The sequence below is a fragment of the Stenella coeruleoalba genome, assembly GCF_951394435.1.
Source record: "Stenella coeruleoalba genome assembly, chromosome: 2".
Taxonomy (NCBI): Eukaryota; Metazoa; Chordata; class Mammalia; order Artiodactyla; family Delphinidae; genus Stenella; species Stenella coeruleoalba.
This window is the reverse complement of record NC_137147.1, coordinates 111,992,467-112,013,502: the sequence shown is the minus strand read 5'-3', so window position 1 is coordinate 112,013,502 and position 21,036 is coordinate 111,992,467. Positions and strand designations below refer to the sequence as shown.

Below are 21,036 nucleotides of genomic sequence, written 5' to 3'. Positions count from 1 at the left end.
GGTAGGGCAGGTGAGGACTGGGGTAGGGTGTGGGTAGAAAAGGAGAAATGCAGAGAAGACTGGAAGATGCAGGTTTGGAGTTGACCACGGAGCAGGTTTAGGACCCGTGGGGAAAAGAATCGCAGGGGTGAGTACGTGTTCTGCCTGAGTCCTGAGGTGGCCAGTGGAAGAGAGGGGGTGAGGCCTGTAGTGAGGATGTTGATGTGGGCCGATCACCAGAGGGTGCATGGGGTCCTACGGGGACTGTAGAAACAGAAACCTCCAATTGGATCTTTAGGGGGTTGCCTTTTCAATGCATGTTCATTTAAAGTAACGGGAATTTTGCTTCACCTCCCCCTAAATCAGGGTGACAATCCTTTATGCATTTGAGAAACAAAAAATTCCCAGACAGCCTGAATTCAAGAAAAAGTAGCTCATTCAGAATGGGAACCCCAAATAACCTCTTCTAACTCAACTTCCCACCAGTTGAGCGACAAACAGGAACAATGACTTATCCTTTAAACATATGTCAGTATCTGGTTTTCTTTTTGAGGTCTGTTAAATGAAGCTGGATGTCACTTGGTGAAAACACCGAGAACCTGGGGAAATTCCTTTCCAAGCCACAAATCTTTGTGACAACGGGGGGCTGTCAGATTCAGCTCGACAGCTCAAAGCTTGTTCCATATGGATCTGGGGTAGGAGGCAAGATGGGAGCGCTCAACTCACCACAGTATATAATGGACAATTTCCTCATTAAAGCTGATTCTATTTTTGCCCCGGATGTAACTCATTCATTTATTCAATAAATGTTGAGTGCTCCCTATGTGTTAGGCATTGTTCTAACGGGTCAAAGTTCTAGCTTGGGAGAGCGTTGCCCCTGGGAAATATGGCCGGGCTGGTGGGGCTCCCTCCAGGCCTGCTTCTCCTTGTCCTCAAAACAGTGTCAGTCCAGCTGGAGGCAGAGCACGTCGAGGGCAGACCAATGACCCTTTCTGAGGCATCCCTGAGCCAATAGAGGCCGTAGGGCTTTACTGGGTCGGCAGTGGGGGCTAGCCCCTCTTGCACCCCAACCTTCTCCTGCCCTTCCCAATCAATAACCTCAGTGTCCCAAGAGCCAGCTCTCCCTGCCCCCATAAAAGACCTCACAGGGGGACTTCCCTGGTGGTCCATTGGTTAAGACTCCATGCGCCCAATGCAGGGGTCTTGGGTTCGATCCCTGGTCAGGGAACTAGATCCCGCATGCCACAACTAAGAGCCTGCATACCACAACAAAGACCTGGTGCAGCCGAATAAATAAATAAATATTTAGAAAAAAAAAAAAAAAAAGACCTCACAGAGTTGTCAGATTGGTGGTGGCCCCGGAAGTTGTGGGACATTCCCTGGGCTCCAGTCCTGGGGATGTTTATTCCCCAGGCAGAGGGTGAGAAATGAAAGACAGATGTTGCAATCCACTCCATCCACATCAGCTGCGTCATCCGAGGAGGGGGAGGGCTTGAGCGATTAGGTGGAGGGCAGGGGCAAAGATGGGACACACGGACAAGGAGCCGGCAAGCTTGGTCAATTCTGACTCAGGACACTGAGCTCCCTAGCCGGCCGAGGAGATGAAGCAGCCCAGTCCACGTGCCCCGCCTCCCGCCCCTGATTTCACTTGATACCAAACCAGAAACTGAAACAGGGTCAGGATTCCCGGCTTGAAGTCAGAGATGAGTCACTGCTAAGAGCAACTGCAGTAGCTGAGAAGGGGCACCAGAGAGGCAGGCCGGTAAGAGTGGGAGACAGGGTGGTGGGTTCAAGGCATTTCTCCGGGGTAGCAGCCAGGGGAGGTGCTGGGAGGGGATATCCTGGTCCTGAGGCTGCCGGACGGGACCAGAGAGAGGCCCTGGGATTGCCGGCTAAAGAAGCCAGTTGGGGTGGCAAGAGGCCAACTTCCGTCTGTGCCAGGTGGTGTTTGTGACAAAGGGCAGGGCAGAGGGTGTAGGCTGGCTGGGAGGTGGCTGAGGACGCCTGGGGTCTCAGCTGGCCCTCATGTGATGCCCCTCCTGCCGCCCCCTCTCCAGCACATCTGAGGGTCCCGGTGGAACATGGCAAGAGGCACAGATGTGGTGGCCATGGACTGCGAGATGGTGGGGCTGGGGCCCCTCAGGGAGAGTGGCTTGGCTCGCTGCAGTCTCGTAGACTACCACGGCACCGTGCTCTACGACAAGTTCATCCGGCCTGAGGGCGAGATCACCGACTACAGAACCCCCGTCAGCGGGATCACAGCTCAGAACATGGAGGGGGCCACCCCGTTTGCCGTGGCCAGGCTGGAGGTAAGAGAAGGGCCATATGCCATCCAGGCCAACACACATATACCCCCCCCCACACACACATACACACTTCCCCAGCACCTCCCCTGGTTGCCGGAGCTGTGACCTGTGACCCCAGCCATGTCAGATTCCCTGCCACCCATGCGTGGGGAGCACCAGAGCATGAGAAACACGTTGGTGTGTCCATCACATCCCTGAGGAGGCTTCCTGCCATCAGACAACCTTAGACTCGTGTCTGGGAGCAGCCTTCGGGGCATCTGGTACACCTTGCTGGTCTTACGATGGGGAAGCTGAGTCCTGCCTGCTGTTCCCTGCATACTGATTTGGGGGCTAGATTCCTCCTTCTTTCCTCTATACCAGCTACCTCTGGGGAGCCCTGTGGGGGAAATGGGGGACGGGTCCTGGGTGGAGGCCCTCACTGGCTGGGCGCTCAGCAGGGTGCCCTCCTGGTCCTGAAGGACAGGCCAGCCAGAGTCCACGGAGCTCAGGGAGAGCTTGCTCCCAGACCCACCACAGGCCATCCACTCATAGAGATGGGTGTGGCACACCAAAATCTCCCATTCTCTTCCCCTTCAACTTGTTGTGACATCTCCAGTCTACTTTCTGTTTCTCTGAATCACTAGAAGAAAACGAAACTCAGCCACTCAGCACCAGGGTTGGTCATTCATGGGAAGGTGAACTCACCCTGGGGAAGTTCATGAAGAACACAAAGAACTGAGGTTCACCTCAGTCCCACATACTGCACATGTGCCAGGCTCCAGGTGCCGGAGATAAGCCCACAACAATAGCCCCTGTTTTCTGAGCACTGGCTACTCACTGGATGCTCTCCTGAGCTCCATCCAGGAGCTCATGCCTCACAAAACAGTCTGCCAAAAGTGTCTTCAGGAACTGTTAGCTCAGAGCTAAGAGGGCCAAGTTTGAATCCTGGCTTTGTTCCTTACCTGCTAAGTTACCTTGAGCAAGTTCCTCACCCTCTCTGTACCCCATTTCACCATCTGGAAAAGAAAATGGGGGTGATGACAGCAGCAATCTCACAGGATTATTGTGAGGATTGGAAAAGGGCCTGGAGAGAGTGCCTATATAAGTACTAAAAAACTGTTAGCTGTTAGGTTTCTTTCCTTGTTGTCCCCATATTACAGATGAGGAAAACTGAGGCTCTCTTGAACTAAACAGTGATTTGGTAGAGCTGCTGAAACAAAGTACCAAAAAGTGGGTGGCTTAAACAATAGAAATGTCTTCTCTCACAGTTCTAGAGACTAGTTCTAGAAGTCCCAGATCTAGGTGTCAGCAAGGGCTGGTTCCTTCTGAAGGCTGCAAGGGAAAACCTGTTCTCTGTCTCTCTCTTAGCTTCTGACAATTTGCTGGCCATCTTTGATGTTCCTTGGCTTGGAGAAATGTCACCCCAATCTTCGCCTTCATATTCACATGGCATTCTCCCTGTGTGCATGTCTCACAAATTTCCCCTTTTTATAAGGATATCGGTTGTATTTGTTAGGGACTCAACCTATTCCATTATGACATCCTAACAATAACGTCTGCAATGACCCTATTTCCAAATAAGTCACATTTTGAGGTGGTTGGGGTTAGGATTTCAACAAATGAATTTGAGGGGGAACGCAATTCAACCCATAACACTAAGCAACTCGCACAAGTTCAGATAACTAGAATGTGGAAGGCTCAAAACCTCTAGAGCTGTGTGTCCAGTAGGGTCCCACCAGTTACGGGTGACAGGTGAGCACCTGAAAAGTGGCTGGTCTGTCTGAACTGAGATGTGCTGTAAGTGTAAAATATGCGCTGGATTTCAAAGACTTGAATGAAAAAAGAACCATAAAGTACTTCAATAATTTAAAAATATAGATTATATGTAGAATGGTAGTATTTTATATATTTTTATATATTAGGTTAAATAAAACAGTAACACTAATTTCACCTATTTCTCTTTACCTTTTAAAATATGGCTGGTGATGATTTAAAATTACGTATGTGGCTCACGTTATGTTTCTTTCTATTGGACAGCACTGTTCTAGAGGTACTAAGAGGGTACTAAGGAGCCCTGAGGAGGGGGCAGAGTACATCAGGGTGGTCCTGGAAAGGCTCCATGAGGCTGGTGCTATTTGCCAAAGGGGAGGGAGGAGTCTGTGTATGCAACTCAGTGGGCCGTAGAGAGCCACTGAAGATTCTTGAGCAATAGCATGGCAGGAAAACCACTGTCAAGAAAACCTGAACGGGGGTGCTGGGGAGACGGATGGGAGTGAGGAAAGAGATGGCAGCAGAGAGAAGAGTTAAAGACCCCAGGGAGCAGTGTCTTAGTCATCAGTAGCATCCAGAAGATCGGAAAGAAGGAAACATTAGGACAGAGGAGAACAAAGGTGAGTCATCGAGAAGGGGAGGGCAACACGAAGAAAGGTGGCGTGCTTTAGGTGCCGATGGGAGACCCAGGGATACTACATGGAGCTGCCCACACTCAGAGCCCCACGGAGCAGTCAGGTGGGCGGCTTGGCCCCGTCCCTTCTCCTCCCCGGCCTCCCTCTCCATCCCAGCAGCAGAAAGGGCAGAAGAGAAATGCGATTCCCTGGACGCCCTCCAGCACTGGCCTGGGAGTCAGGACACCTTGGTCCTCATCCAGACTTGGTGCCAAAATGCTTTTGTTTCTCAGTTGGAGATTATGCCGGGCCCTTCCAGTGTGTAACACGGAGTGCCGTCCAGAGTAGGCACTTAACAGCCATTCGAGGAGGGAGGCGGGGATCTAAAGACCGGGCAGCTCTTTGGAACCACATCTGCGGTTCACATTTCCTGCTCCATCACTTACTGGTTTGTGTGACCTTTGGCAAGTTACTGAAACTTTCTGAGCCTGAGTTTTCTCATCAGTGAATGGGGAGTACTAATGCCTCCTTCCTGGCCTTGTGTAGGTTGGGTGTAGTGATGTCGTCTGTATGCCTAAGCACAGTGCCTGGCTCATGGCTGAAGGTCATCAACGTGCCTGTGGAGAGAACAAGGCAGAAAGTCAGATTTTACAACCCGTCCCCTCTCCAGCTTCCCTTGAGAACCTCGGTCTTAGATTCTGGCCCTCGTTTTCTGCCTGCTGCACAATGTATGCTCCCTGCCCCTGTCTTCTACCCTGCTGCCAGAGACACTTCCCCAGGCCTGGCTCAGATCATAGCCCCCGCTCCCATCCCCACCCCCTGGTTCAAGTACCTCCAAGGCTCCCATTGCCTAAGGTCTGGCAACCCAACGTCCATGGTCCTCTAAGTACCACATACCTACATTTTCTGCCTTCTCTCTCAGCTCAGCCATCGCCCACTGTGCTTCAGACCCAACCCTACTCTCTCTCATCCCCCATCCCTTTCCCTAGAAATACTGCCATTCTGGCAGGCCCAGGCCAGAGGAGTCCTGTGTGAGGCCCTGCCCGACCCCCTCACCCTCCCCACCCACAACTCTAACCCCCTGGGGGTCTCACCCTCCTTGCTATAGCCCACACACTTCCTTTCTTTCTTTGGCCGCGCCACCTGGCTTTCGGGATCTTAGTTCCCCAACCAGGGATAGAACCCGTGCCCCCTGCAGTGGAAGCACTGAGTCCTAACCACTGGACCTCCAGGGAATTCCCATAGGCCACACGCTTTAGAGCTTGCCTAGCCACACACACGGGTCTGTCTAGCTCCACAGCTCCTGCCATGTACTTTATCTGCCCCAGGTTGGATATTGTGCTTTGAACATAGAAGGTGCCCTGAGAATGTTTGTGGGATTGGAGTTGAATTGATTTTCATAATACAAGAGTTCTGGCAGCTGCGTGGAAGAGAATTGCCTCTGCCCTCGTGTTGGCCTTTGCTGTCAAGATACAGTAATACACGTACAGCCCAGGGGGCAGGGAGCAAGCACTGTCTTGATTTATTTTTTATAATTATCTATTTATTTTATTATTTATTATTTATTTTGGCTGCGCTGGATCTTCATTGTGGCATGCGGGATCTTTAGTTGGGGCATGCGGACTTTTAGCAAACTGTCTTTAAACTTGGCTGGATGTGGGTCCAATCCCAGCTCTGCCACCTGATTGCCCTGTGTCCTCCGGCTTGTTGCTAAACCTCTCTGTGCCCCTCAGTAGGATCCTCTGTAACACAGGGGTGATGAAGCAGCACAGGTGTATCCAGCATCATATCCGGGTCCTGTTCTAAGCACTTTTCATACCCCCACTACCTTTACGCCCCACCACAGCCCCGGGAGGTAGTTAACTAGTATCATCACCCCATTTCACAGATGAGCAAACTTAGGCACAAGGTTGAGCAAATTGTCCAAGAAAGGGGTGGAGCAGAGACTCAATTTCTGGCCTGAGGGCTTGCTTTGTGATGTTCTGATCCTGTGATCAAAGTGTGTAAATGCGGGCTGTGAATGCTAAGTGCCTGATGTATGAACAGGTAGTGTCGGAGCAGCATTGGAGTGAAGCTGTGGTATGAGGCAACCACCATCATCTGTTTTCATGAACGAGGACGCTGAGGCACCTTGACCTCACTCATCACCCACAGTAGTTTAATCCCAAAGACCAGGCTCACAGATCCCAAGCTATGCTGGGGAGCCCCCAAAGGGCAGAAGCCTATTAGCCATTTATCAGACCCCACAAGTCCAGGCGACACCTCTCAGCTAAGCCACCAGCTCACCAGGCATTGGTTTCTTGCAGTCCTTTTTCTTTTTTTTTTTTTTTTTTTTTTTTAGAATTTTAAAATTATTTTATTAACAATTTTTACACATATTAATCAACGAGATGGGTCCTGGTTCTACTTTTTTATACTCTTTGGTTTGGTGCTAGAACCAATTCTATATTAGTTTTTTTTTTTTTTTTTTTTTACATCTTCATTGGGGCACAATTACTCTACAGTGGTGTGTTAGTTTCTGCTTTATAACAAAGTGAATCAGTTATACATATACATATGTTCCCATATCTCTTCCCTCTTGCGTCTCCCTCCCTCCCACCCTCCCTATCCCACCCCTCCAGGCTGTCACAGAGCACCGAGCCAATATCCCCGTGCCATGCGGCTGCTTCCCACTAGCTATCTACCTTACTACGTTTGTTAGTGTGTATATGTCCATGACTCTCTCTCGCCCCGTCACAGCTCACCCTTCCCCCTCCCCATAACCTCAAGTCCGTTCTCTAGGAGGTCTGTGTCTTTATTCCTGCCTTACCCCTAGGTTCTTCATGACATTTTTTTTTTCTTAAATTCCATATATATGTGTTAGCATACTGTATTTGTCTTTTTCTTTCTGACTTACTTCACTGTGTATGACAGACTCTAGGTCTATCCACCTCATTATAAATAGCTCAATTTTGTTTCTTTTTATGGCTGAGTAATATTCCATTGTATATATGTGCCACATCTTCTTTATCCATTCATCCGATGATGGGCACTTAGGTTGTTTCCATCTCCGGGCTATTGTAAATAGAGCTTGCAGTCCTTTTTCAAAGGTGGCTCGCCAGCCTGTCTCTTCCTGCAAGTGGACCCGGCTAGCAGTGAGCCATAGACCAGGCCATAGAAGCCAGGCTGGCTCCAGGGAGCCACTGAGGCCCCCAGTCCACCCAGGGCCCATGCAGCCACGAGGCACTAGGATTTTGAGGGGGCTCCCCTCACCCCTTTTCTGTTTTTTACTTTTTGTAATAGGATGACATTGCTTTTATAATGCAAGGTAACTGCCTTGTTATCTTCTGATGCCTATAGGTCTCACTGTCATCCAGAACGGTGGTTCTCAGTGCACTGTGATTTTGCCCACAAGGGCAAATCCGGAGGCGATATCTGGAAGCATTTAGCAATATCTGGAGGCATTTCTTTTCTTTTTTTTTTTTTACAGTAAGATCAGATATTTTTATTTTATTTTATTATTATTTTTTTTTGCGGTACACAGGCCTCTCACTGTTGTGGCCTCTTCCGCTGCGGAGCACAGGCTCCGGACGCGCAGGCTCAGCGGCCATGGCTCACGGGCCCAGCCGCTCCGCGGCATGTGGGATCTTCCTGGACCAGGGCACGAACCCGTGTCCCCTGCATTGGCAGGCGGACTCTCAACCACTGCACCACCAGGGAAGCCCTTAGTTTATTTTATTTTTTTTATTTTTAACATCTTTATTGGAGTATAATTGCTTTACCATGGTGTGCTATTTTCTGCTTTATAACAAAGTGAATCAGTTATACATATGCATATGTCCCCATATCTCTTGCATCTCCCTCCCTCCCACCCTCCCTATCCCACCCCTCCAGGCGGTCACAAAGCACCGAGCTCTCCCTGTACTATGCGGCTGCTTCCCACTAGCTATCTATTTTACATTTAGTAGTGTATATATGTCCATGCCACTGTCTCACTTTGTCCCAGCTTACCCTTCCCCCTCCCCGTATCCTCAAGTCCATTCTCTAGTAGGTCTGTATTTTTATTCCTGTCTTGCCCCTAGGTTCTTCTGACCATTTTTTTCTTTCTTTTTTTTTTTTAGATTCCATATATATGTGTTAGCATATGGTATTTGTTTTTCTCTTTCTGACTTACTTCACTCTGCATGACAGTCTCTAGGTCCATCCACCTCACTACAAATAACTCAGTTTCGTTCCTTTCTATGGTTGAGTAATATTCCATTGTATATATGTGTCACATCTTCTTTATCCATTCATCTATTGATGTACACCTAGGTTGCTTCCATGTCCTGGCTATTGTACATAGAGCTGCAATGAAAATTTTGGTACATGACTCTTTTTGAATTATGGTTTTCTCAGGGTATATGCCCAGTAGTGGCATTGCTGGGTCGTATGTTAGTTCTATTGTAGTTTTTTAAGGAACCTCCATACTGTTCTCCATGGTGGCTGTATCAATTTACATTACCACCTACAGTGCAGGAGGATGTGGAGGCACTTCTGATTGTCATAAGTGAGGTGCGGAAGGCTGCTACTGACATCCAGTGGCTTGAGGCCAGGGATGGTACTGAATGAACATCCTACAATGTACAGGACACACACTCACACCAAAGGAGTATCTGGCCCCAAATGTTAGTTGTCCCAAGGCTGAGAACCCTGTTCTACAGAGAGCCCCACAAATCAGACTGTCAGCACAGGAAGGAACCTGCGAGGAGGCCAAGGTCCAGAGAGGGGCAGTGACTTGCTAAGGACACACAGCAAGCTGGGCTACAACTCAGTGCTCAGATGCAGGGCTCTCACCTGACAGGTCAATGCTCTTTTAATTCATTTTTTAATCTAACGGTAATTGTCCGTAGACTGTAACTCATTTTTGTAAGTAAATGCTCTTTTAATGTTAACCTGGTATGCTGAGTAGCACCCAGCCCATGACTGGGATTGGGGAATGATAATGACACTCTTAGTTTGCAGATAAAGAAACTAAATCTTGTGTGGCATCGTGGTTTAGGTGGGAAACAGAAAGGAAGCCACAGTAGCTTGTGAACAGGGACTGGTTTCAGCTGTACCAGTGCTGTAGCCCTTGCCTGTGTTGGAGTGCCCTGTCGGGGCCCTGCCACCTGGCAGGTCTCTCTGGGGCTCAGCCAGATGGAGGAGGAGGATTTCGTCATCCAGGTTTACCCCGGGTAAGCAGACAGAAGCTGGGGGCAGGGGTACCCAGAGAGCTTGGCAGGGGACAGAAGGAAAGAGGGGGACCAGGGTCACTCCTGAAGATGCCAGTAGGGGACCTGGGCCTCCACAAGGGCACATTCTTCAGAGTCCCTTATAATCACATCTCCTGGCAGCCAGGAATGAATGAACGGGCAGATGGAAGAATGGATGCATGATGGGAGCAGCGGGCTCTAAGGGGCTGGACAGGCATCCGTGCCGGGATTTCCAAACTTGGCAGATGGGAAGAATACCCTGGAACATTTGCTAATGCCCCTCCCCTGGCGATGTTGATTCCGCAGGTCTGGAGTAGCGCCCTGCCCTCTGGATTTCTAACAAGGGTCTTGGGTGATTTTTTTGATCAGGCCTGGGAAATACCTGGACTAGAGGGAAAACACAGTGGAAAGAGAATTCAGGCAAACACCAGGGCCTGTCACTCCTTTGCATGTGACATGGGTACACACCACTGGCACCGTCCTTTCCCTGTTGGTAAGATGGTATGACAATCCCTGCCTCATAGGGGCCATATTCATGATTCAAGAAATCTTCAGTGAGTGCCGTCATGGGCCCAGCAGTAGAAATTATTAATTTCCACCCTGAAATTAATAACGCTAATATAATCCCTATGTTCTCAGTAAGTAGTAATAATAACAACTGTGATAATAGTGACAGGGTCAGGCAGATCCGGACACTGCATCTCAGCAATCAACTCACCAGCTGTGTGACCTGTGCAAGCCTCTTACCCTCTCTGATCCACAACCCCCTTCACTATAAAATGACACTAAGACACTTCACTATAAAATGACACACTCTTGTTGAGAGGCCCCATGATGAGGTGAGGAAAGTACCTGGCCTAGTGCCAGGCAATGAGAACAGATCGATGCATGTCCCTTTCCCCACCCACTCCAGTTCTTTCCAGGAATTTGAGCCTCCCTCCCCTGTGTTTGACACACCCGCCTCATGACACTGATTCAGGGCAGGTCCGAAGCCAGCAGGTCACACAGCCCTGAGGCCCCTCCAGCTGGCACCTCCACACCACCCTGGGTTTCCCTCCCAGCCCTGCCACAGAAAGTCCATGGAGCCTCACGTTGCCAGGCCCTCACCTTACAAATGGGGAAACTGAAGCCCAGAGACCGTCTTCAACCTCCCTGAGACCACATAGCGAGTTGCAGCAGCCTTTCCCTACCCGGTGCCCGGCATCTTTGTCCTGAAGAGTTGGCATCTCTCTGCTAAACAGACTGTTCTCCTCCTTTCCCTACTTCTTCCTTCCTTCTGCTTGTCCACCTCTTATTTTATTTGTCTCATGATGAGTCTCATGGTCCTGAATGTACCCCTCTCCCCCCGCCACCACCGGGACCCTGGGGCTCAGGAAGTGATGAATTTCCCAGGAATCTGCCTCACAATGACTTGGCCCTCTTAACACCTGGGACCGGCTGCTGTGGCTGACTCTAGGGTGGCACAGTCCCCTCAGAGCTTTGTGTGAACTGGCCCTGAGTCAGCTCATAGACAGGAAAACAGGCCCCATTGTTCAGAAACATAAAGGATGTCAGCAAGGAAAGGCATGTGACTTACAGTTGCCCAGCACAGCCACATCCACTGGCCCTGGGCCTCTACCTATCCCCTGTGTGCTGCCCGAGCCCTTTCCTCCACACGTAGGATTCCCCTCGAGCTGCTGCTCTGAGGTTGTGTGCCCTTACTACTCAGCGTGACCCACAGACCAGCAGAATCAGCACCACCTGTTAGAAATGTAGAATCCCATATCCGAATCCAGATTTTGGTGAGATAAACCAGGGGATTCCTAAGCCCAAGTGTGACAAGAACTGGTGTCCCTCAGGAGTGGCCCAGCATTATTCTTTGAGTGCTTTCTCCAGTCCCTAGGTTGGGTGAGGGTCTGTCCAGAGGAGGACCCCAAGAAAACCATGGTACCAGTGGGGCAGGCTTGTGACATTACCTGTTGACGGTGGATGGACCGGCTCTGCCTCCAGTGCTGTGACCGTGGACAGGTCACCTCACTTCTTGGAGCCTTAGCTTCTTTCTGCAAAGTGGCCACAAGGGGGAGCAAGTCAAACACCCCATGGGATGTCTGGGGAAGCCACTAGAAGCAGAAGCAGGACACCGGACGGTGTTAGCCATCCAGAGGGCTCCTTCCTCGGGCACAGAGGAAGAGATGAAGGCTGCCGGAGAGCTGTCCTAGGGGGGCCTGAGATGCCCATGAGCTGCCCTTCAGCTGGCGCCTGGTACAGCTCGCTCCAAGGTCCCCCTTCCGTCCTCCCCAGTGGCAGCCAAGGGAAGGAAAGGTGACCCACCTGTGTGGCCAATGATTGAGGCTCTCCATAGGGCCACCGTGGGAGAGGAGGTGAGAACGGAGGCCTGGGCATACGTGCAGGGCACAGGACTGGGGCACCCTGAGGGCTGCCCTCTGCAGCTTGGCAGCTGGGCTGGCGGAGGCCTGGAGCAGGCGGCTTTTTCAGCATAATGTGGTGGTGATAAGCTGGCTTTGAGGGCTGGCCCTGCCACGAACTAACCGTGTGACTTGTCTCAGTTATCTAATGACGCTTAGCACGTCACCCCAAAACGTAGTGCTCCAAACAGTGTCAATATTTATGTCGCTCAGGCATCTGCAATCTGGGCAGGGCTCGGCAGACGGGGACAGCTGGTTGGCTGAGGCACCTGGCAGGCCCGGGATTAGAATCACAGAATGGTTCGCTCACCCACCTGTGCTGTGGCTGGTGCTGGGGGCCTTGGGCACATCTCCCTACGTCAGGGTGGTCTCCCCAGCATGGTGGCTTCAGGGTAACTCAGGGCTCCCGGGACACTGGCCCCACAGAGAGATCAGATGTCACACAGCCCGGCCCATATTCAAGGTGAGGGGAATTAGACTCCATCTTTTCTGTGAGGAGTGTCAAGGAATCTGCAAATATTTTAAATTCATCAGAGTCACCTTGAGTAAATGACTCCACTTCTTAGCACTTTAGTTTTTTCAACTGCAAAATTCAGTTAAACACAATCCTCCCTCATAGCTGTATGGGTTTTCTATGGCTGCTGTAACAGAACTGCAGACCGGGTGGTTTAAAAGAACGAAAATTTATTGTCTTACGCTTCTGTGGTTCAGGAGTCCGATGTGGGTCTCACTGGGCTGAGATCAAGGTGTCAGTAGGGCCGTGTTCATTTCTGGAGCCTTTGGAGGGGGATCTGTTTCCTTGCCCTTGCCTGCTTCTATGGCCGCCCCTGTTCCGAACTCTCAGCCCCTTCCTCCACCTCCACAGCCAGAGGCAGCCTGTCCAGTTCACATGTCAGATCTCTCTGACCTCCACATATAAGGACCTTGGGATTATGCTGGGCCCACCTGGATCATCCAGAAACTCTCCTTATTTTAAGGTCATTTGATTAGCAACCTCAAGTCCATCTGCAACTTTAATTTTCCCTTGCCGTGTAACATGTTCACAGGGCCTGGGGATTAGGGAGTGGGCATCTCTGGGAGGTCAACCCGCCTGCCACAGGAGGGCCGTTAAAAGGATTAAACGACATAATGTATGTGATGCACAACTAATGCCTGGCTCGTGGCCATTGCTATCACACAGAAACCACGGAAGGAGTTGGGATGGGCCTTCCGGCATCACTAAACTGTTGAGGGTGAAGGGGCCTGGTCCAGTCTCCTCATTTTATCGATGGTATATATGTTCCAAGCCCAGAGAGGGATGGTGATTTGCTCATAGTCACACAGCAAGTCCAGGAGGACTTTGCTCATAGTCACACAGCTCGGGCCAGCCCCCCGTGATGGCACCAAGTTGCCCCAGACCCACCTGAAGTGCCCTGCGTGACGTGTAGGGTGCATGTCTCCCTGGCCAGATCCTGCAGCTCCTGAAAGGCAAGCTGGTGGTGGGTCACGACCTGAAGCACGACTTCAAGGCGCTGAAGGAGAACATGAGGAACTATGCCATCTACGACACGGCCGCGGACAAGCTTCTTTGGCGTGAGGCCGGCCTGCTGTACTGCCGGCGTGTCTCCCTCCGCGTGCTGAGCCAGCGCCTCCTTGGATGGCGCATCCAGGTGAGGACCACCCCTTTCCCAGCCTGGGGCCGGATTGCCAGCTCTGGGGGCCTGGCCCTTCCCGCTAGGACTGTAAAGTCTCCCAGTAGCTGCGGAGCAAATATTTGGCCCCAAGGATGCTCAGCCTCCCCTTAGTCCTGAGAGGCTGTGTGAGAGGGTAGGGGTTTCTCCAGGAGGGCAGGGCATTTATGTGAGAGCTGACCCAGGAAGCCCTGGTAGAGTGAGGATGAGCGGCAGGGAAGGGAAGGCACCCAGTCAAGGCGTTTTTGTGTGTTTTCAAAATCGTGCCAGTTTCCCTGTGGGTAACTGAAGCTTAATCCCCCTGCCTAACTCTGCGAAATGGTGTAGAGCACAGAGCGCAGATGTATCCAGGGAGCCGCACTATTTACACACACCTCCCTTTAGGCAAGAACTGATGCTGCTCCCGGGGCCCTAATTCCTCAACACTTACAGCCACAGACAGAGCAGGCCCCCCCAGAGCCCCAGGCAGAAGCCTCTGGAATTGCCCCCCCAGATAGGAAAGCGGCAGATATCCAACGAGGGGGGTTCCAAAAGTGAGAGAGGGACCCTGAGCTCAAACCCACAGGCAAAGCAGTCTCCAGGAGCCGGCAGGCGTGTGCTGGGGCCTGGGAGCTCACCGAGGTGGAAGGGCCCAGGGAGGCGGGCTGGACACTAGGAGCTGTGGCCACACGTGGGCCCTTCCAGCACAGCGGATGTTTATGAAGCACCTGGTCTGGGCCAGGCTGGACCAGAGGCTGGGCACCCGGCTGAGCGAGGCCCAGCCCATCCTTGAGAAACTCGTAGTTGAACGGAGGGTGGCCCGAGACCTGAGCATCAGCACATCTGTGGGGCGTGTCCACAGAGGGGAGGGCAGGTGTCCTGGAGCAGGGACGGAAGACAGGGGCAGGCAGGACACCAGGTCTGAGTGGAGTGTGACGGGGTCGTCTTAGTGGAGGAGGCAAGAGAGGGGGCGCCGGGGAGGGGAGAGACCGAGCCCCAGCCTGAGGAGTGGGGGGCGGCTTGGCTGGGGAGCAGGAACGTGTAGGAGACAGGGGATGGGCCTGAGATCGGGCCCCTCTGTTGGGCTTGTGGCACAAGGGACCGAGGACAGAGTGTCAGCACGTGGATTCACTGAAGAGCCCTGTTCACGTGCTGAGCAAGGAGCCCCTTAGAAACATCTGTGTCCACATTCCTCGCTGCTCTGGGGCTCCGTGTGAGAACTGCTTCAGCCCCTCTGGGTCTGAGGCCAAGTCTGCAGTGCCCGGCCCACACCCAGCGGATTGTAAGCACCTGGAGGGCACAGCCTGGCCCTCAGGATGCTGGATTCTGTGCCTGGCCACGTCTGGGTCCAGTGCTAATGGGTGAAGCCAGGCCTGCTCCAGCCACCTGCTGAGTCCAGGTTGTCAGAGGCCTGGGGAGACTCACCCACTGACCCACTTCAGCCCCGGAAGTCAGGGTGTGAGCAGGGAAGGCCCGGGTCACATGGGCGCCTGGATTCAGCCGCACCCCAAGTCCCCACTCTGTACCTGTGTCTGCAGGACAGCGTGTCGGGACACAACTCCGTGGAAGACGCCAGGGCAACAATGGAGCTCTACCGAATCTCCAGGAGAATTCGAGAACTATGAGGACTGCCCGTCTGGTGGTATTCAGCCCCCTCCCCAAGGACTACAGACCTTCGTGTCTTCAAAACAAAAATGCCCTTGTTTTTGGAAAAATATTTTTAGCAATAAAATGGCTCTATATTTTCTCTACTCGCTCGGCTTCTCCTCTTGTCTTTTTCTTTCTTCTCTCTGAGCCGGGTGTTGGTGGACACCACCTAGCACTGAGAAGACAACGAACACTTGAGCCAGGATAGGGACAAGTGTCAATTTCCTTAACGTCTTGAATCCTGTGGGTCCAGGAAGAAGTTCCTGTGACTTAATTAATACCCCTGCCTCAGGGCTTCCCTGGTGGCGTGGTGGTTGAGCATCCGCCTGCTGATGCAGGGGACACGGGTTCGAGCCCTGGTCCGGGAAAATCCCACATGCCGCGGACCCATGCACTACAACTACTGAGCCTGTGCTCTAGAGCCCATGAGCCACAACTATTGAGCCCACGTGCCACAACTACTGAAGCCCCTGCTCCTAGAGCCCATGCTCCGCAGCAAGAGCAGCCACTGCAATGAGAGGCCCACACGCCTCAACAAAGAGAAGCCCCCCTCACCGCAACTAGAGAAAGCCTGTGCACAGCAACAAAGACCCAATGCAGCCAAAAATAAATAAATAAAACTTAAAACAAAAAACCCCAAATACCCTGCCTCCACCTCCCTTTTCCAGTTGCATTTATTCCTGGGAGCGTGGCATTATTTCCTGGGGGTGACACCCACTCAGAGGTCCATTCATCCCATCTTGAAATTGGTTCCAGGGCACTGGTGAGCTTCCAGGCAAAGGTACAGGAGGAGTGATGGGTGCCACCCCTGGTGACCTTCAGCAAGTCATCTCACCTCTCATTTGTAAAATAAGGAAGCAAAGGTGGTGGACTCTGGAGTCTGTGGGAACTAGGTTGAAATTTGGGTTCTGCCATTTAGTAGCTGTGTGACCTAGGGCCAATTACTTAACCTCTCTGTGCCTCAGTTTCTCCATCTGTAAAGCAGGAACTTCTAACAATTCATAGGGTTCTTGTGAGATGCTGTAACAAAGTGTCCAGGACCATGCCTGTCACAGCTCAAGCAGCCTCCAAATTCGATAACTGGTGATTATCCTGTACACAACCTGGCGTTCTAGGAGAACTGCTGCCCTCTGCTGCAGGGCCTGGCTCTCTAAAGGAAGGGCATGAGTAGGGTATGGAGAGAAGGATCCAAACCAGAGCAGTGACTGTGCAGTAGAATCAGCTGCAGAGTTGTTATTTTAATCCCTGACTGGGTCCTGCTTTGGCTCCACTGAACCAGACTCCCTAGGGGTGGAAGTTAGGGTGGGGGAGTGGGAGTGAGGCAGGCACCTGTTAGTATTTTGACCTTCACAGGTGATTTTGAATCCTAAGACATCTGAATCACATGAGGAGCTTTCTCAGCACCCCCCAGTAGCTAAGCACTGTGTTCTCACACTGGACCAAGCACCAGCATCACCTGGAGCCTGCTGAGCCCCATCCCAGAGTTTCTGATTCAGAAGGTCTGGGGTGGAACCCAGGAATCTGCATTCCCAACAAGTACCCTGTTGATGTTCTGCTGCTGGTCCGGGGACCATGCTTTGAGAAGCACTGCCCAAGCGGCAGGTGATTGTGATGTGCAGCCATGGATGAGCCACTGGCCTAAGGGCTGAGCACCACCAGGTGGACACCTGTCATGGATCCAGCCTTGACCCTGCCATCTCCCTTGGCTGCCTGCTCATGCAGAGAGAGGGCCATAGTCCTGCAGGATGTGCCCTGAATAGCCCACTGCATGGGTGAGGGACTCGAGGTGAGGTTAAGAACCCCAGGGATTAAAGTCCAGGCCCATCCGACCCCAAACTCCAGTGCTTTACACTCAGACAGATTTACAATGGCGGTACCTTCCATTTGCACCACTGACTCTGAAAGCCTGGTCTGGGAAGGGTTGGGGAGGTGCACCTTGATCTCTCTGGGTTTTCTCTTGCCCTGTCTCCCATGTTTTAGGGTCATGACCTCTGCTCTTAAGATTAATTAATGAACACTGGAAGCTGCTGGGTGTGGCTGCATGTTTGGCTGTGCGTGGCTACCAAGTGGAGCCCTTGGGCCGTCTCGCCCCCAGGCTGCCATGCAGTCAGAACCGGCAGGGCGGACACTGGCAGGTGATGTGAGGGTCTGGGTCTTTAACATGGTTAGGCGGCTGCTCCAGGGACCCTCTAGATGCCCTCGCTCAGCCACTGAGCTGCTCAGAGGGGGCTAGTGCAGTGGTACAGCCTGGCCTGGAAGGTGAGCCCAGGCTCCCTGACTCCCAGCCCAAGGTTCCTTCCAGGGCTTCAGGCTTCCTTGAAAGGAGAGGAACAAGGATTCCCAGAGGAAAAGCTTTCCCAAAGGAAATCTCTAACCAGACCTCCTGCTTCTGGCTCTGGGGTTTGGATGCCCCCAGGGGAGAGAAAAGATGGGGAGGCCCCCTACCTCCCGGGTGGGCCCCGAGGTGAGGGTCAGTCCCCAGAGGGCAGCATGTGCTGTGGCCCCGGCCCCTCTCCAGGGCTCCCTGCCTCCTGCCCAGCCAGCTTCTCAGTGGAAGGAAGCACAATCACGTGGGAAGCACATGGGTTGATGCTCTAGAGAGACTCCAGTTTCAGTCAGCAGACCTGACTTGAGTGTCTCCCTCTGAGCTCAGGGGCGCTGGCCACCAAAGGGGCCGAGAAGGGGACTGAGATCCCATAGGCAGGGTGTCCAGCCCCAGGCTGGGGGTAGTGGGGACCCATAAACAGCAGCATCACCACTGATCCTAATAAAAGGAAGAGCTGCTCCTGCTGCCCATCTAGACTCCTGACCTACCTGGGTCCCCACCCACCTGGGGTTGATGCCTGCAAATGCTGGGTTTATTCACCGAGGTTGTGAAGGAGGGAAGCAGGGAAGGTGATGTTTGTGACTAGTTCTGTGATAGGTGCTTCAAACACATCACCTTACACTGTCCTCCAGTGACCCTGCCTGGGGCTGGTTTATTTCCCATATTACCTTTAGGAAACCAAGCCTGGCTCCTGAGCCCAAGCTCTGTCCTCCCCAGCAGACCTGCTCCTGGTGGCCCAGAGCAGTTCCTCAGAGAGCAGACCTGGGACACACCCAGGAGCCCTGCTGTTACCTAGTGGCTCTACTCATCCCTGGGCAAGTCTCACCTCAGTCTCCTCCTCTGTAAAATGGGGATATTAGTCCCAACTCCTGTAGCCGTCATGGAATCAAATGGGGCCACAGTGAAATCTGCCCCAGTCTGGTCAGGCATCAGCTGGAATCTCCTCCCCATGAAGACCACTCTCTCCTGGTCTTCTGCCCTCAGATCTGAAAAGCGTAGGTCAGGGTCCATCCCAGGCAAGAGGGAGAAGGGAGAGCTGGGCTTCTCAGCACCACCTTGCCTTCCGGTCTCTTCTTCCCAATCCCTTTAGCTGCCCCACTGTGCTTCCCCAGGTTAGTGTCCAGTTCCCTTTGCCCCCCAGTCCACTGGTCACCTTCCATCTCCCCCACTGCTGCCGGCATCCTGCCTTGGGCCGTCCTCCTGGGCCAGGGGAAGGGCACACGTCCTTATGTTGTCCCTCATCTCAGCTCACAGAGCCCCTGTCCTGGGGACTGTCTCTTCTCCAGGGCAGGAGGCCCCACGTGTGACTCTGCTGCCCTGGGTGGAAACAACCCATCCCTGAGACCATGATAGACCCTGGCAGCGTGGCAGCGTGTGGACGGGGAGGAGGGGCGGGCAGTGGGGGGTCTCGAGCCGGGTGGGGTCCAGATGCCATCTGGCATCACAGTCATGGCCGGGCACTCGTGCCATGTGCTCCCACCTGAGCCCGTGGGAAGGTCCTGCTGCCTCCCCTCCTGTCCCAGGTGGGCCTGTGGGTGAACCTAGAAAGGCGGAACCTGATGAGTGTGGTCAGCGCTCACAACCCAAATGCCTAAGGGGCCCATCCAGGAACAAGTGAGTGACCCAGGCCTGATATTTGTCAGAACTAGGAATGCAGGCCCGGCTGCACTGGGCAGTTGCCACTCGGCCCAGCTGACCTTGGCTGTGCAGAAACCCTGGCCCATGGGAACATCATCAGGGCTGTCTCTGGACCACAGGCCACCAGGTTGAGGCCTGAGCCCTACTCCACCTCCCCGCTACCACCTGACACCTTTCACCTAGGGGCCATGGACCTTGGCCTGGATATGTCCAAGGACAGATGATTCACTGTCTCCTAAGCTCTGCTCAGCGGGAGGGCTGAGGTCCCTGATCTATACACACAGGGCTTCCCCACTGAAGCTTCCAACCAGGATAAATCCAGTGTCACCTCTACATGGTGACCTGTCACCCATCTTCACATCATCTTCATGTCTCCCGTCTCAACCCTGAGTCTCCGACTTTCCAGGTTAAACATCCCCAGTTTCTTCAATGTTTTCCCTTATGTGGAGCCTGATCAATTTCCCCTCTGCCCCTCCACCCACCCCAACACTGGCCTCCCCGTCCCTTCTCTGCCCAATTCCCCAGCCCCATTCTCAGTGGATGCTTAACAAATGAATCAAATAGACACCAGGACTCAGTTGAGCCCAGGGAAGCAGCAGCGTCCTCCAGCCCAAGGCTGGCTTTGGAAAGACCTGTATGTTCACGGGGCTCTGGCAGAATGAACTACGACACAGGGACGTGATCATCTCCTGCCCCCTCACCCTGAAGGCATCAAGGGGAATCGGGGGCGTTTGGAAAGGACAGTCTAAAGTGGCCCTGCCTCTCTGAGCTCACCTGGGTCACCTCTGACTCAGACCTGTTTGCAGCTGGAATGAGGAAGGGATTGGAAAGGGCGCCCGCCCCTCTCAAACCCCGTAGCCTTCCCTCCTTCCCTCCCTCCTCCACCCACAGCCCAGCCCGAATGGAGAAAAGAGCTTCTATGCTCTAACCCCGGCTGTGACTTCTGTTCCCACCTCTCCATGGGAACTGTTCTCACCAGGTCACCAGTGAGCACCATGTTGGCAACTCAAGGTGTTTTTACCTTCTCATCACTAGACCTCTCAGCATAATTCACCTGAGTCAGGAAGCCCTTCTCTGGAGTGACTTTCCTCCTGCTGCTCAGCCTCTCCTCCGTCTTTCTCCCCCTCCTTCTCCTCCTCTCCCATCGTCTGAGTGTCTCAGGTCCTCAGGACTTGGGCCTAGACCACCTCTTCTTTGTGTGCCTTCTTGTGCTCATCTAGTCTGATGGCTTTAAGATTCCACTCAGTCCACAAATATTATTGTGCACCGAGTGTGTGCCAGGCACTGTTCTAGGCACTGGACAGACAGCAGAACAGAACCAATAGTTCTGCCCTCATGGAGCTTACACTCCAGTACAGGAGATGGAGAATATGCAAACCATATATATTATATCAGGTCTTTGCATGATAAATGCCATGAAAAAGGGGAAACAGGTGAAGAGAGAGTTATTGGAGTGTGGAGGGTGGGCAAGGCTACTATTTATGTGGGTGGGCAGGGCAGGCTGCTCTAT

At 52.7% G+C, this 21,036-nt stretch overlaps 1 protein-coding gene across 2 annotated transcripts; it reads left to right on the top strand.

Annotated features, from left to right (window-relative positions):
• Positions 1–1,161: 1,161 nt before the first annotated feature.
• ISG20 (interferon stimulated exonuclease gene 20) lies at positions 1,162–15,598 on the top strand (the record flags this gene model as incomplete). Of its 2 annotated transcripts, XM_079913515.1 has the most annotated exons (4): positions 1,162–1,741; positions 2,037–2,288; positions 13,715–13,915; positions 15,454–15,598. In XM_079913515.1, the coding sequence occupies exons 2-4, from the start codon at positions 2,061–2,063 to the stop codon at positions 15,538–15,540; spliced, it is 516 nt and encodes a 171-aa protein (XP_079769641.1). In that variant the 5' UTR covers positions 1,162–1,741; positions 2,037–2,060. The 2 variants fall into 2 exon arrangements, with proteins under 2 accessions (XP_079769641.1, XP_079769640.1); XM_079913514.1 differs by lacking the exon at positions 15,454–15,598 and having other exon boundaries at positions 13,715–14,050.
• Positions 15,599–21,036: the final 5,438 nt, after the last annotated feature.